The 15,303-nt window shown below is 40.5% G+C and overlaps 1 protein-coding gene across 5 annotated transcripts in view; it reads right to left on the bottom strand.

The window, feature by feature from the left end:
• Window positions 1–15,303, bottom strand: part of rimbp2a (RIMS binding protein 2a) — a 42,000-nt gene that overhangs the window by 13,587 nt on the left and 13,110 nt on the right. For all 5 annotated transcript variants that reach the window (XM_079364529.1, XM_079364530.1, XM_079364531.1 and 2 more), the window contains exons 3-8: window positions 11,624–11,728; window positions 6,611–6,815; window positions 4,429–4,584; window positions 4,184–4,265; window positions 3,951–4,060; window positions 139–957 (exon numbers count right to left, since the gene is read on the bottom strand). In XM_079364529.1, coding sequence (XP_079220655.1) covers window positions 139–957; window positions 3,951–4,060; window positions 4,184–4,265; window positions 4,429–4,584; window positions 6,611–6,815; window positions 11,624–11,728 — 1,477 coding nt within the window. The remainder of the gene's footprint in view (window positions 1–138; window positions 958–3,950; window positions 4,061–4,183; window positions 4,266–4,428; window positions 4,585–6,610; window positions 6,816–11,623; window positions 11,729–15,303) is intronic.

Genomic DNA, 15,303 nt, shown 5'->3' with positions numbered 1-15,303 from the left:
GCAGTCAGTTATCTCCATCCGTATTTTATAATCTCACAATATTCAAGCAAACCTAACACGACTGAATATAGTCTGCTATAGGGCTATGAATGTTTTATTGATGCCGTATCTACGTGTATAGCAGTGAGCTTTCCTGACCTGCAGCCTGAGTGCAGAACTCCACCCCAGCTTCTTTCCTCTCTCGCTGTTCCAGCGGTAGTTGCCATGGCACCTGGTGCGGCTGTGCCATCACTGTCACTTTGTACACAGTCAGTGGCTTTAGGTTGAGAAAGCGTAGTCTATACCTCCCTGGCTTCATCACTGCGTGTTCTACCCCATCCAAGAACACAGTGTGACCGTAGTTGCTGTTGCTAGGCAACCAGGAGAGCTCGGCAGTGTCACGCTGGATGTCATCCACCCGCAGACCACATGGAGCCACCACCACATTGGCTCCCACCAGCAAGGTGCAGCGCAGCTCGTCGGAAAGGCCCCTGTCCGTGACGCTCTGCACCGACACGCGGTGAACGCAGCCGTCCAGGTCCAGCTTCTCCAACAAACACTTTGTCCGGCCGCCAAATGCTATACTGGCACGGAGCTCCCTATCTACCAACACGTTGTAGCCAGAGATGTTCCCCCAGCCCCAAGGCACTATTGGAGGCTCCCAAGCCACAATGACACTGCGTGCCAGCTGCTTGATCAGGGAGATCTTTCGGGGATAAGGCACAACATCTTCAGCCAGGTCCTCAGGGTCCAGTGGCCCCCCTGTCCCATTGCTACAGGGAACCAAGGCATTAGATGAGCCCAAGAGGCCATCCTGGGAGGCACCTCCATCCACTGGCACCAAAGATAGAGATGTATGGTCCAGTGGGCCCAGGTCTTCCCCTTCTTCTCCAGACTGAATCGCTAGTTTTTCCTTGTCCTGGACAAACTCCACAAAGTTGGAAGGAACGAGTCCTCGCTGGCCATCCAGCAGCTCCCCTGTAACACAGAAAGAAACAAGAGAGGCATGTGTATAGTATATATATAGTGCAAGGAAAGTTTATTTATATAGCACATTTCAACATCAAGGCAATTCAAAGTGCTTTACACAAGACAAGACATCAAAAGCATCATGACAGAGGAAAGAAAATAAACATTAAAATAATAGTGATTTAAGAATCACTGAAATTATTCAAACTTAAAACATGTTCAAGTAAAATTAACTTAAATAAAATGTATTTGAGGAAACGTAAAAAAAAGAATTAAAAGTTACAGTGCAGAGTGAAAGATTACAATCTTTATTAAAATTGTTTAGTTGAAGGCAGCTGTAAACAGGTGTCTTTTAAAAGAGCTGAGAGATTCAGCGGACATGCAGTTTTCTGGGAGTTTGTTCCAGATATACGGAGCATAGAAACTGAAGGCTGCTTCTCTGTGTTGGGTTCTGACTCTGGGGACAGAAAGCAGACCTGTACCAGACGACCTGAGCGGATGGACGGTTCATAGTTAATCAGGAGGTCACTCATGTATGTTGGCCCTAAACAGCAGCAGGATTTTTAAATCTATTCTCTGACTGACTGGCAGCCAGTGCAAAGACCTCAAAACTGGACTGATGATCTCTATTTTCTTGGTTTTGGTGAGGACTCCAGCAGCAGCGTTCTGGATCAGCTGCAGTTGTCTGACTGATGTTTGAGGCAGAGCTGTAAAGACACTGTTACAGTAATCTAGATGACTGAAGATAAAAGCTTGGACAAGTTGTTCCAGGTCCTGCTGGGACATAAGTCCTCTAATTCTTGATATCTTCTTCAGGTGATAGTTGGCTGATTTTGTAAATGTCTTGATGTGGATTTTAAAATCTAGGTTTGAGTCTATCACTACGCCCAGATTTCTTGCCTGGTCTGCGGTTTTGAGTTTTACTGACTGAAGCTGCGTGCTGACTTTTCGTCTCTTCTCCTTTGCTCCAAAACAACATCAACAGCTGAAGAACATGTTTGCACATCCACTCATTGATTTGCTCGATGCATTTACCCAGTGCTTTGATAGGACCAGGATCTCTCTGCGTAGTTATGATAACTTATTTTATTTATTTATTTTTATAATCTGAGCTAGTGGGAGCGTGTAGATGTTAAACAGAAGAGGCCTCAGGATGAAACCTTGGGGAACTCCACAAGTATTTTTTGTTTGATCAGATTTGAAGTTACCCAGAGACACAAAGAAGTCACTGTTCTTTAGGTAGGATTCAAACCAATTTAATGCTGTGCCAGAAACTCCAACCAAGTTTTCCATTCGGTTCTGCCACTGTCTGTGTTTAAACAGATGTCATTAAACACTTTGACCAGAGCTGTCTCTCAGTGCTGTGATTTTGTCTAAAACCTGACTGGAAGACATGGAGACAGTCGCTTAATGTCAGGAATTTATTTCGATTATTTTTACTTAAAAAGGAAGATTTGATATAGGCCTGTAATTGTTCATTATTAACTTGTCTAGATTGTTCTAGATAGTGTATAATGTGAAGCTTTAAGTTCATAATGATGAGCCAAACATAGAAAACTCGTGATAATACTTCTACTGTTAATACAGCTGTCTCGAGAAAATCAGAAAATCCCCCACTGTGATGTTAAAATTAAGCTTCACTAAAGGCAGAAAATATAACAGACAAAAAAGTGCTGTAATTTAAGTACACTAAGTCATCGTTGGGAGCTGTTTTCCTTCAGGGATCAGAATGAGTCAGTGAGAGGTGGGAGATATGTACAGCTCCCTGAGATCTAACACTACTTCTAATTTGGTTTTTTTTCACCCTCCAGTAAACACTGAACACTTCTTTTCAGCATCTCAAAGAACTTGAACTTTAGTTCCCTGCTTTTGAACATTTCCAGGAACAGCCCTGAGCGTGTAGCTGTTACAGTCAACTCAGGAGGAAAAAAGAAAAAAAGCTGCATTTCTTTGTCGTGTTCTATTTTCCCAAAGGGCAGAAGTTTGTCAATAAGAAATGCTTCATATCATCTCGTCCTTCAATCCCTCTTTCCACAGTGGCCTTGCAGACCTTAAGACCATCTGTGTGTGTGCAGTAGAGTGTTTGTGTTGTTGGTGTGTTGCTGATGATTAAACTGAGCCCCGCTGGATTAGTCATCAAGCTAAAAGGGACTGAGGTCCCTTCTCGACAACAGCATGGTTTGAGGCCCGAGTCTCCCTTCTGCCTGGTAAAAAAAACAAGGCTCCTCAGCGATTGCCATGCAATCTCACTGCCCACAACTAATGAATCATTGCAGCTGAGTACGTCTCTGTCTGTAGCCGGATGCGCTGTCTGCAGGACTGCTTGCTGGAGGGATTAGGATTGCCTGTGATTGAGAAGGCTTTATAATTCTAAAGGGATTAGACCGAAAATCACTCCAATCACCAGATGTAAAGAGTTTGCAGGATTTTTTTTTTTTCTTCTCGACACTGACACAAAGTATACTTAGACACAGGTACAACCAAAATAAAGTCGTCACATAGTGGAAAATTACAACATTTTAAGTAACTGACAGTGATGGGTAGTAACTTTCGGCTTTTTCAGCTTTAATATTGACATCATCCACATTAATCAGAGCCTAAACAGAAGATACAAAAAAAACCCTTGGAAAAAAAGATATATATTATAAACAATTGTCTATTTTCCCCCCAATGAACAGTGCATGCTCTTACTATGCTGTAAAATGATGTTTAGATGATTTTGGGATTCAGAATCCAAAAACCAGACTTTTGATCAACCTTTTTGACTGGAAGATAGTTAGAAGATAACAAAAAATTCTCCTGATGAGATCATATGCAATGATGCAAACACTCGGCGTGACAAATGATAGTGCTGCAGACCCCTCCTGCTGCACTGTCATCGTTTCGTCTTCGCCTTTTTTCAGACAACAATGTGTTTTGCTTTACTTGATACAAAATTGTACCTGCCTTACTTATACCCTGTTGGTACAATATGTGATGACTGTTGCTGTTTTACTTCTTACCCTCATAGAAGCCATCATCATCCATGTTTCCATACACGTACAGATACTTTCCGGCCACAAGGGGGAGCTCTGCTTCAGGGTGCTCGTTTGGTCCATCGTAAGGGTTATAACTGAAAGAAAAAAACATACTTTTTTTTTTTAGCTTTACAAAAAGAATCTTCCACTTGTGAACCGTCAGTTAGTATACTTTAAAGTATTACATGGAATAAAGTTTAAATTCTATCTTCAGTCACCTGTAGCGGGCAGTGCAAAGGCGGACCTGGCCTGTGTAGCGAGGCTTGGACCTGGGTGATGGGCTGGCCTCATCCTCCATCTATAAATTGACAAAAGGAGCACAGGAATGTCCTTCAAATGTGCATTTAATAATTATTCACCCCCACAGATAGAAGTAAGTCAGTATAAAATCAAGACAGTATAACTCAATCGAAATGGGGGAAATAAATGCACTAATGTGGTGCAGTGTCGCTCAGACTTATCTCGGAGGAGGCGAGCTTTCGAGGGCTGCTGGGGCGGTCCGTTGTTATGGAGCTGGATTTGACAGACAGCAGTTCGGGTCTCTCTCTGTCTCCAGTCTGTGTTGTGCAGGGTAAGAACTGGGAGATCAGAAGCGGCGTGTTTGCCGTGTTCTCATCGCCTGGGAGACATTGATTTCCATAGCAAATAAAGAGCAACTGTCATTCCTTCTGCACTCATTTGCTGCTCATTGCACAGCTATTGATCTGCTGTTGAAGCGAGTGTACAGCAAACACCCTCCGTGGCAAAGGGTTTTCCACCCCCATCAACATCTCACATCTGCAATGCATCTTTCCTTGAATACCACTCAGGTCCTTGGGGCAAAAGACACGCTTTAAAAATGTAGGAAATACAAAACAGAAAAGTCAAGTGTGAAAGTGTGAAAAGCTAAATTCCTTGGGGGAAACTCAAGCAATCCAAAAAACCTGGAATCTTTGTATCAGTGGGTTCTTGAGGTTTCGGGAGTGAATTATAATGTGCATTAGCATAAAAGCATCAGCGAGTGCCCGCCTCTGTTTCATGTAAAGAGAAAGATAAAATAGGATTTCCAGCACTTCAAAGACCTTTGGTCTGTGCCACACTGTATAAATCTACATCACTGATACAGCTCTATCTGCTGGCTGTGCAGGTTTCACTTTGTGTTGTTAGAATACAAATGTGTTAAACCACATTCATGTCATACATTAGCCCTGTGATCAATTAGGGAAGATATTGATCATGATTAAACAGTATTGCCTTTAATAGGGTCCACCTCTGGCTGGCAGTGATCCCATCCAGCTGTTAAGTGAGCCGTGTGGGGATTGAATATCTCCCACGGTCTTTCATTCTAGCCGTTAAGTAATCCAGTGGATGCTTTTATCTAATTTATCAAAAGTGAGTACATTTTTTAAGAATGGGTGGGCCCCTGTTTCCCCTGTTTCACAATGAAATTCCAGGCTCAATTGTCTGTCATTTGATAGTATACACAAGTAGACAATAAAAATGTAAGTACTTAACTTGTGTAACATAGTAGCGAGGTTACATCACAAATGTAAAGAAATAAATAAATAAAAAAGTTCATGGCTGTTTACATGCATGTGGACTCATTCAAATCCCATCTACAAGACAGCTTCAATCAAATCATTTTGGTGCATAAAATATGAACTTTCTTAGATTTAGCTTTGCATTTGTATTAATCTGTCATTGCTTCCTGTTTCATTTAGTCTTTTCCCCTCCCTTGTACTGTATTTGTTGTTACTGCTATCATCCTAAATTCAGTTTTATTTTGAAGTTATTTTTTCCAACTCTTCCACATACAGCTTTACCTCCTGCCCTTGTGTGCTTTCCCGCCACTTTGATTGCCCTCATCATTGTCACCTGTCTCGTTTGTCACACCTGCTCTTGATTACGCCCATGTCTATTTAGGCTCCGTGCTCATCGCTTTCTGCTTCAGTCCATTATGTGTCAATCACAAAGACTTCCCTTCATGTGCTCCTTGTTGAACTCATTGTTGAGCCTTTTTCCTTTTTATACCCAGACACTAACAGAGCAAGCCTTTGTTTGACTTCTTGAAATTTAGTTTCATAAATCTGTATTTTTCTTGGACTGCTGTATAGAGAATACTAAACCAGAAACTCATCACAGCTTACTGGCTCAACTGGCCACACTACACATTGCCATGCACATCAAAGAGATACACAAGTAAGGGATCTCTGTGATTATTTGAAATGACAAAGCTGCCATATTTGATGAGTTGGTAGTGAGAATGCTTTGGCATTGATGCTAGGTGCTAATAGGTCTGCAAAACCTTAAGCAAAAATGAGGAGCTTGCTACTTATTTTAGAAATATTATTTGTGGTATTCACATCCTAACGACATTTATACGTGTGTTAGACCCCCGCCAGCCCTGTCAAGGCAAGGCAAGTTTATTTATATAGCACTGTTCAGACACAAGGCAACTAATTTGATTTGCATAGTTCCCATTTAAATCAAACAGTGTCACCCTCAGTGTAGAATTAAACTAGATCATGGTTGTTAAAGCCTTTAAGCACACCTCTGCCACAAGAGCTTACAATAATCATAATGCTAATGATGTATTTAGTAGAATCAGAAGAAAAAAAAAAAATCTCTCTGACTCAGAACATATTTAAAGTTTGTCATTCGCCCACCTGTCTCTGTTTGTGCTTCAAATCTCTCGTGGACTCGTGGAAGTTTCCTCTCCGGTGAGACGGGGATTTGGGACGTGGATTTGGGTTTAATTTTCTGGATATCCAAAGTGTCCGACTGCAAACGGAAATTCAACAGCTCTTTTGAAAGCTGCTGGTAGTGTTCACTCTGTGACCTGCATTTCTGCTCCAGGTCATGAGCCTTGACCTTTGATAGACGACAAAGTAAAAAAAAAAAAAAAACAGAGAGCAGGATTTAAAGAGGGAATCATGAAGGAAAGCACAAAGCATAGTGTATTCCTTAATGTATTGTTCAGATAGGGAGTCAACATTTCATCCACTAATTCTGGTCAAACACCGAACCAATTAGAAAAGGCTCCCCGAAGAGCCATGTTTGGAGCTTATAGCAGCATGCTCGATCGAAGCTTCTGCAGTCTTATCAAAATATATGGAGGTGTGGAGCCATCTGCACTGTTCCAGCTGCTGATACATAACACTGCTACACTCTGATAACGATGTCTGAGTGCAAGAAAGAGTTCAGAGGATTATCAAAGCTACAGTGTTAGACATTAAAAGACAAAGCATGGATATCAAAACAAGAGGTAATTAAAGGAGATGAATGAGAAGTTCAGTAGAACTGGATCTGTTGTGATGAACATATGGATACTGTCGAGAGGGTTTTGAAAAGCGTTGGTGATCGCTTTATGTGAATATGAGGGGGTCAAACTGATCATGGAGGAAAAATAAATACCTGAAACATTCCATCCTTATTTTTCTGTTCAGGCAAAAAGGAGGGAAACAGGAAAACAAAGTAAAGAAAAAATAAAATAAAATTACCTGAAAAGAGCCCAAACTGATGATGGAATTTAACATAAATTAATGCACTTGTGATCAGTGCAACTGATGGAAAACAGTTGTATATTTATCTTTGCAGATAAATATTCAGGAAAAAAAAACATACAATCGAAGTATAAGAAACTGTAAAAAGAAGAAAATGCCTGAAAAGTTTACACTTAGGTCTGTTTCAAAGGAAACACTTCAGAGGAGCATGAAACGGTAAAGCTGCAGAATGTTTGTCGTCCTGTTGAAGTGTGCATTTGCCAATGTAGTGTAGAGAAACGCACGATTCGATAGATTTGAAAGAAGAGAAGAAAGTCCTTGTCGGCAGACTTTTCATTTCCTGATGTTTGTTTGAGTCAAACTTGTGCCGCTTGCTCTGCAAAACCGTATTAAAGCGCTTCACACGGATAATACCACGACCTCGACTGAACTACACTCGAAGGAGTCTGTGCCCTATTGTCGTGACAAAAGGATTTAGAGTGGAATGAGAAAAATATTTTAGAGTAGATGAGCTGCTGACAAGCATCTTAAAGACTGCGATGATGACACACAGCAGGTCAGAGATTTGATCATGGGAAATTTATAAAGGGCACCCAAGGTCCCAGGATTAATGGGATGTGCAGGGCTGCAACTATAGTGATAGAAAAGTTTGGAGATTAAACAGAAATCCTGCAGGCCGGGGAAGAGGAAGAAATGTGACTGCAAACACAGATGCTCAGACACTGTTTGCTTCAAACCCTGCTGTATGAGTCGCAACCTGGCTAGTATTGAATAAGATTCATGATATATCAGCATTGGTTGATAACTACTTAATATCAGAGCAACAAACTGTCTATCTCTATTCTATCTCCAGTCATAATTTATAGCACGCTGCATGTTTTAGGGCAGAGGGTGCTAGCCTTTAAAACAACACTCCAAAACTTTACATCTCACATGTTTGGCACAAAACAAACTTCTTGTGGAACTTGCTTTCAAGGAAGTTCAAGATACACGAGTCTGCTTCCCCAATGGGAATGGGAATCTAATATTACCTGTGCACGATTGTGAACATATTAATTACATGAAAAGACCATTGCACACTCACTGTGCATCTTTACAGGGCCAACTTGTTGGATACTGTGCTTGGTCGACACCCATTAAATGTCCTCTTAATGATGTTGCATCTGCACAAACTTTAATCAGTCTTATCAGAATTTTGTCAAAAATCACTTCCATATTTGCGTTCTAACACACACACACACACACACACACACACACACACACACACACACACACACGCACACACACATACACACAGTGTCCTCCCTGTTCAGCAGTCTGTACCTTGACGCAAGTTCACATTTCCCTCAATTATGAAACATCATGGCACTTAAGAGTGTGATTGCAGGCGAGCATTTGTTGTTTTTACATACTTTATTAATCCCTGAGGGAAAATTCTGCTTTACACACACATACATGCACAAACAGGATCTGTGGACATGCATTAGTGAAAGGGTGTCAGAGTGGGGCTGCTAACACACTTTGCGCCAGAGCTGTTGGAATTTATTTGCCTTGTTCAAGGGCACCTCGGCAGTACTTGGGGAAGTGACGTGGCAACCAGACCAACTTCCATTATTTTGGAATTAAACCTGGTGACCCTCCTATTTCCAACCTAAGTCCCTAAAGACTGAGTTCATCCCGCTCGCAGACTAAGAAAACTCCTCATAGTTCTTTAAAAGAGTGTTTTACAGGAAAGAGGGAGAAAAGACAGAGACGTGATGGGAATCCATTGGATCCCCGTCCTCCAGTGCATCCACTTCAAACTCCTCATTATCGCCTATAAAGCCCTCTCTAACCTGGCTCCGCCCGTCTGTCTGATCAAGCACTGGTCCCGGGGGGACAAGGCCTTCTGGATCTCACTCCCCAAAAACATCAGAGACTCCCTCTTACTCTCCACTTTCTAGAAACCCCTAAAAGCTCTTCCACACCACCGACAAGCACGAACACTGTTCACGCCCTCCTTCTCTTACATTATTTGGTCTTCGTGGTGTTTCACTGTTGTGTTTTTATTGTTATTTTTAAGCGTCCTTGAGTAAGAAAAGCACAATTAAATCTAATGAATTTTTATTATTAGAAACGACACCATACAAAAAGTGTAAAATCAAGGCCAAAGAAAAGAATGGAGGAAATGTGAAGTAAGTTACAGGTGACTGACACCTGTAACTTACTTGACATTTGGTAATTGTGTCCTATGATTGGTTATTTAAATATGTTTTAAACTTCAAAGTATTTACACTGATTTATAAAACTGAGTTTTAAATGTATTACTGTATTACTTGTATTAAAGACAAAGAGGTTTTTTGTCAGCTTCAAACATTTGAAAACTTTCTTGTGATTAGTTATACCAAAGTTAATGGTCTCACTTTTGTTTATTGAAGTTCACGTCCAACATGTGTAATACTTCCTCATGCTGTTGGAACCTGAGCTAGTAGAGAACACGCGAGACCTTCAGAGACAGCTAACAACTGTGATCATAGTCCATAAGGTACAACAGACAGCACACAGCTGACTCACTGTCAGATCAACACTCTGGCACAGACTTACGGGTTGATCACAGCTCTGGTACTTGAAGAGATACAGACTCCTGATGGCACATTTCAGATACGCAGTAATGGACTTATTTTGAAGTGGGTTTTTTTTCTACTTAGTAGTGGCTGGCAACAGAAGTGAAAACAGATTTCTTTTTTTTTTTCCTCCTAAAAAGTCTTTGCTTATCTGTTTGGCTCTATTTGAATGCTAATTACCAAAGCAAATTTAAGAACATAAGTAGGAAGAAAAACCTTAAAACATCTCAGAGGAAGTAGTCACTACTTAGCTCTTTTTTGACCATCCAAGTCTAAGTGGTTCAATTCAGTTGAAATCTTCTATGAATATTGTGTAAATATTTCCAAAAAGCCGTACAAAAGAAAAGCCTGAATGGGACAAATATGCTGCGAACAACACGTTTAAAGGTCACATATTATCCTCCTTTTCAACATGTTTTAATGAGTTTCAGAGCTCCCTGGAACATGCCTCTGAGGCGTCTTGTTAACAATCCACTCTGATCCTGTACTTGATCATGCCTACAAACACCCTTTACAGTATTTTAACAGAACAGGCTGATTATGTGTCTACACCTTTTAAATTTAAATTAGTTGTGTTTGACCATGGCTTTCTAAAAGAGCTTTGGTGGCTTGGGCTTTCTAGCTACATGTCCAGTTGTTTACAGTGAGGAGTTACAGCCATGTGTGATGTCACAAAGGGAAAATCTCAGAGTGGCCCGTTTGAGCACATATTCTCTAAAAGGGGAACAGGCAAAGGACAGATAGGACAGATTTTTCTCATAACTGACAGACTACAGACACACGTTAATGTCAGAAAACGATGGAAAAGTGTATTTAGCATAATATGTGACCTTTAAAACAAGGTATTTGTTCATTTAAACAGGGCAAATGTCGCCAAGACAATGTGAATATCGGAGTGTCAAGTGCATATACTGTGTATATATCTTTATATATATATATATATATATATATATATATATATATATATATATATATATATATATATATATATATAAGCATGAATTTTGTGAAAACTTTGACCCAGTTTTGTGAACAACAAATACAATTTAACATTTTAAACCCTTGAATTTTTTCAGATATATCAAAAGCTTGTGTGATTTAAATCGACCTTTGTGATATTTGAAGTATTGCTATCTGAAGATATGTGAAAAATGTATCCCAATCTTAAAGGGTACAGAAGTAGCTAGAATACAGCACCTACAAAAAAGAAGTAACGTCTGAACACTGAAAGATGTGGACATGGTGTATAAATGTACCAACAACTAGAATGGCAATGTTTTTAGCAGAGAGCTCTTTATCCCACCATCAAACAATGTGAAAAGTGCAAAGCTGAATCTGCAATGTAAAAATTAAATCTGCTGATATTCCCAAATCTTTCTGGGGTGTTTTTACGTTATTGATACAGAAGCAGTGATTCTGTGTCAGTGAATCAGCACAAACAGGCTGCTGACAAACCAACTGCTGAATAAGGAGCTTCAGTTTTCTGCTCTAATCATTAAATTGATGATCCAATGGGGTTATGTCAAAGGACAAAAAAAAATCACCCATCATTTGCATTCCCATATGGCCTTACCTTTTGCAGTTGATTGATCTCCTTCTGCTTGGTGTGAAGGGCCACCAAGGCTTGCTCATGCTCTAGCTGCAGCTGCTGCTTCAGCTCGACAGACTCGTGCATATGCTGGACGGAAACAGAGAAAAAGGAAACAATGTGGTCACGTTAACTGGCGTTACATTTGAAAATCCCTGGAGAATTTGTCATCTGTAACATTTCTTTATAATTGGTAAAATATTCATTGTAGTGAGAGCTTTACAATAATCAGAATTTTACTTTGGCTACACTCAAGTCACACATAGAGGGTGTACTCTGCAGTAGGCTGACAATGAGCCTTCAGGGAAATTTCAAGTGATCCGACTGAGTCGCAATAAGTTTCTGGAAACTCTGCATCTTGATGTTTGTGGGAGGAAATATTCGAGGTTAGCATTTTTTTCGGGTTACCAGAAAAAAAAATCTGTTTAATTAAGACTCATTTTAATTGTCCCTTATTTGTATCCATTCTCCACTGTAGCATGAGTATAATTACACCCCTAATCATAATCTGTCGTTTTTAATCTTCATGCAAAATCAAGCTAAGATGGACAAAGTCTCTAATGTAGCCTACTGCACAGACATGCAAATACTTTAGATCTTATCAAGTCTTAGCAAGAGAGGAAGAAAAATATATAGAGAAAATATTTATAGCTAGATGTGTGTTACCTTAGCCTAGCAATGTGCAAGACAAACTTACTTGTGTGCTATACAGACATGTGAAAGTTTCAAATCTCATCTAAGTGTTTCTGCGTTAAAGAGAAAAATCAAATCAAAGTGTCAAACTGTTCCTTTAAAGTCAAATATTGCAATCTCAAGGTTTGAGTATAATGTTGAGGTAGAAGCATGAATAAAGTTAAACTTGTTATACGATATGTATTGAATGCCTATCAGATGTTGCAGTCTGGATAGTGTGAACAGACTGGGATAAACCTGTCACGCATGGTCCCCCACATTGATACCAAATCTAGCCTTTCCCAAATTAGCCGAATCATGACTATATAGTATTTATCCACTGAGTCACGACAGGCTGACACATCTCGCAGAAAACTGAGTTAAGGCCATAAGATGTTCCTCCAGGCTTAAAACGAAAAGACAGCTTAGAAAGCTGTGACATTCATCATTTTCTCTCTCTGTTCTCTCTGCCTTAAAAAAAAGAAAAGAAAGAAAAGCCTCTTTACCTCCCGGAGTGGCTTCGAGGTGTCCTGAGCAGGCAGTTACTGCTTTGCATAATCAGGGAGAGGCTCTAAGCTGCAGAGGACTGTGCTGTCACTGGAGCCTCAGAGAAACTATATATATATTTTCAGCCCTTGGATATCCAGGGTATGATAAAGTAACCTACATTATTAGCAAACACTGTGTGACATAAAGACTGCTGGCAGCCTTTTCTTGATTCTTTAGGAGAAATGGGGGCATTAGCACAACATGTTTTGGACAGAGATCCATGAGACTGCCCTAAATTGAAGGTTTCTGGACATTTCTGGAATGTTTCCTACATCACAGCCTGTCTGCAGGAAAATCTGTCTTCCTTATATGATGGTGTCCAAGTCTACAGCGATCTTGGTCAGGAGGGTACGCTTCTTAAAATGAACATAAGTCTTTGTTAGTTAGGCTAAAAGGGGCAGGGGACACACAAACAATGGCTATCAGGATTTTAGTGAATAGTAAGGACTTTTACCTCATGTACTGAAGAATAATTTTTAATTTCTCACAGAAAGACCAGGATGTAAAGCAGCTGTTAGCTTGATACTAACACACACTCTGTGGAAATCTGCAAAAGCCCCCTGCAGAGGTGTCACAATCTTTACTTTTGAAAGTTTCCAGATAAGGGAGCTCAGCGTAAGTTCAAGCAGGAAGTACATTGGGTACATTCATCTTTTCACTCAACCAAACCACAACCCCCTACTACTTCCTCAGTCTACCTCCTCTGGTCATCTGCTGATGGTGGGCGTTTATTCTTTAAGCATTTAACCAACCAGGTTCGGGCACAGCCTCTCTTGACTAATAATCCTGCAGCTGTCAAATGCTTAAACAGTCCCTCTCTTACACGGTCGTTCTGTCTTTTCAGTGCAACCGCTGCAACCATCCGCCACCCTGGTCACTTCCATCCAGCTCAGCAGAGTCCAGCTTCAGGCTCAAAAACTCACTCCTCATCACAGCCTCCATTCCTCTTTACCACCACCAGTGTCTAGACCCCAAAGGGGAGTATCCTATTCTGCTGTCGGCCTCATGACCCCTCTGAGTACATGAAGTCATCACCGATGGAGTCTAATCACCAAAGACTTTGCATATTTCTAAATTGTCGCACATTTCATTGTTAAATAAAAAATTGCTCATTTACAATGAAGTCTCTCCTGATTGAAATGACAATACCACTCAGGGTTGATTGGATGTTGTGTTTTTGAGATGCACCAATTGCAATTTCTTTGGCCGGTTCCAATCTTTGCTGATTCCTCGCGTCTTCCTTAAAAGAACTATAAATGACATCCAAAAAGAACAATTCCCACAGATGGGCACCTCACATGCAAAATGCCAGTGTATGTGGCCGGGCCCATGGCATGATGCTCATGTGCATAAATCTGATTTCGACACAGAATCAGATGAAAGGACCGGCTGGTTGCTGATCATGGCCCACCAAAATACATGATGCATGAGTGGCGGTTGCCAACCATCATGGACAACCGGTCGTTCAGTGATTATCCAGAACGTACAGATGGCCAGTCCACCCCTGATCACAGGTATCATTTCTAACTGTATTTATTTGTTTTGCCTTTTACCCACTCTGTATGATAGACACGCTCAGAATAAGCCCTGTCTTGAGTCCCCTCCTAGAAACATGACAATGAGCCTTTAATGCTTGTAAAACTATAGCAATATTTATTAACCTTAAAAGCAAAATTGACAGTTGTTTTCCACCAAATAGTCTCCTCTCTTCAAAATCAATACTCAATAACAAAGTGGCAGCCTTTTTTGTTTTATTAAGGAGTAGATAAATACAGTATACATTTCTCTCTCAAACATCGAGACAAACAGACAATCAATAGAGGATTCAGGGAGGGGAGGATTTGTAATGAGAGTGCCTCTCACGGCCCTGTACGACTCGTCAGATTACTATTGGCAGACCATAACATGATGACAAAAGAGCCTCTCTGTGAAAGGATGACACTTCACCTCATGAGCTACATCACTTTCCTTCTAAAGTTTTTCTTTGAGAGGAAACACATGGCGAGATGAGAATGTTTCCAAAAGGAGGCAGTGAAAACGAGGATGTAAAAAATGTGTGATGAGTTGTGAGAGCCAAAAAAAATAACTTAAGTGTATGAGAGATACAGTATTTGAAGACTCGCTGAAGATGGAGAACTTTAAAGAGTGGAAAAAAAAAGAAAAAAAAAAACTTTGACGGGCTGAGTGGTAATGATTTGGCAGGAAACGGCTCGGACTTAGAGCTTAGATATCGCTCGTTTGTCTTCTTTGCCAAAGAACGGGAAAGATTAGGAAGACTTCAGATGTATCAATCCATGAGGTTCATTTAGGATCATGCTCACAGTCTAATTTATTAGGACAGATAGTTATATCTCCCTTCTGTGGATAGACATTGGAAATGTGTTCCTTCGAGCTTTGATAATAAAGTGTCAGGATTTTCTGACTTCTGTTTTAAAGCAAATCAA

Source organism: Symphodus melops (genome assembly GCF_947650265.1).
Source record: "Symphodus melops genome assembly, chromosome: 16".
Lineage (NCBI taxonomy): Eukaryota > Metazoa > Chordata > Actinopteri > Labriformes > Labridae > Symphodus > Symphodus melops.
The sequence above is the reverse complement of the archived record's forward strand: the minus strand, read 5'-3'. Positions and strand labels throughout refer to the sequence as shown.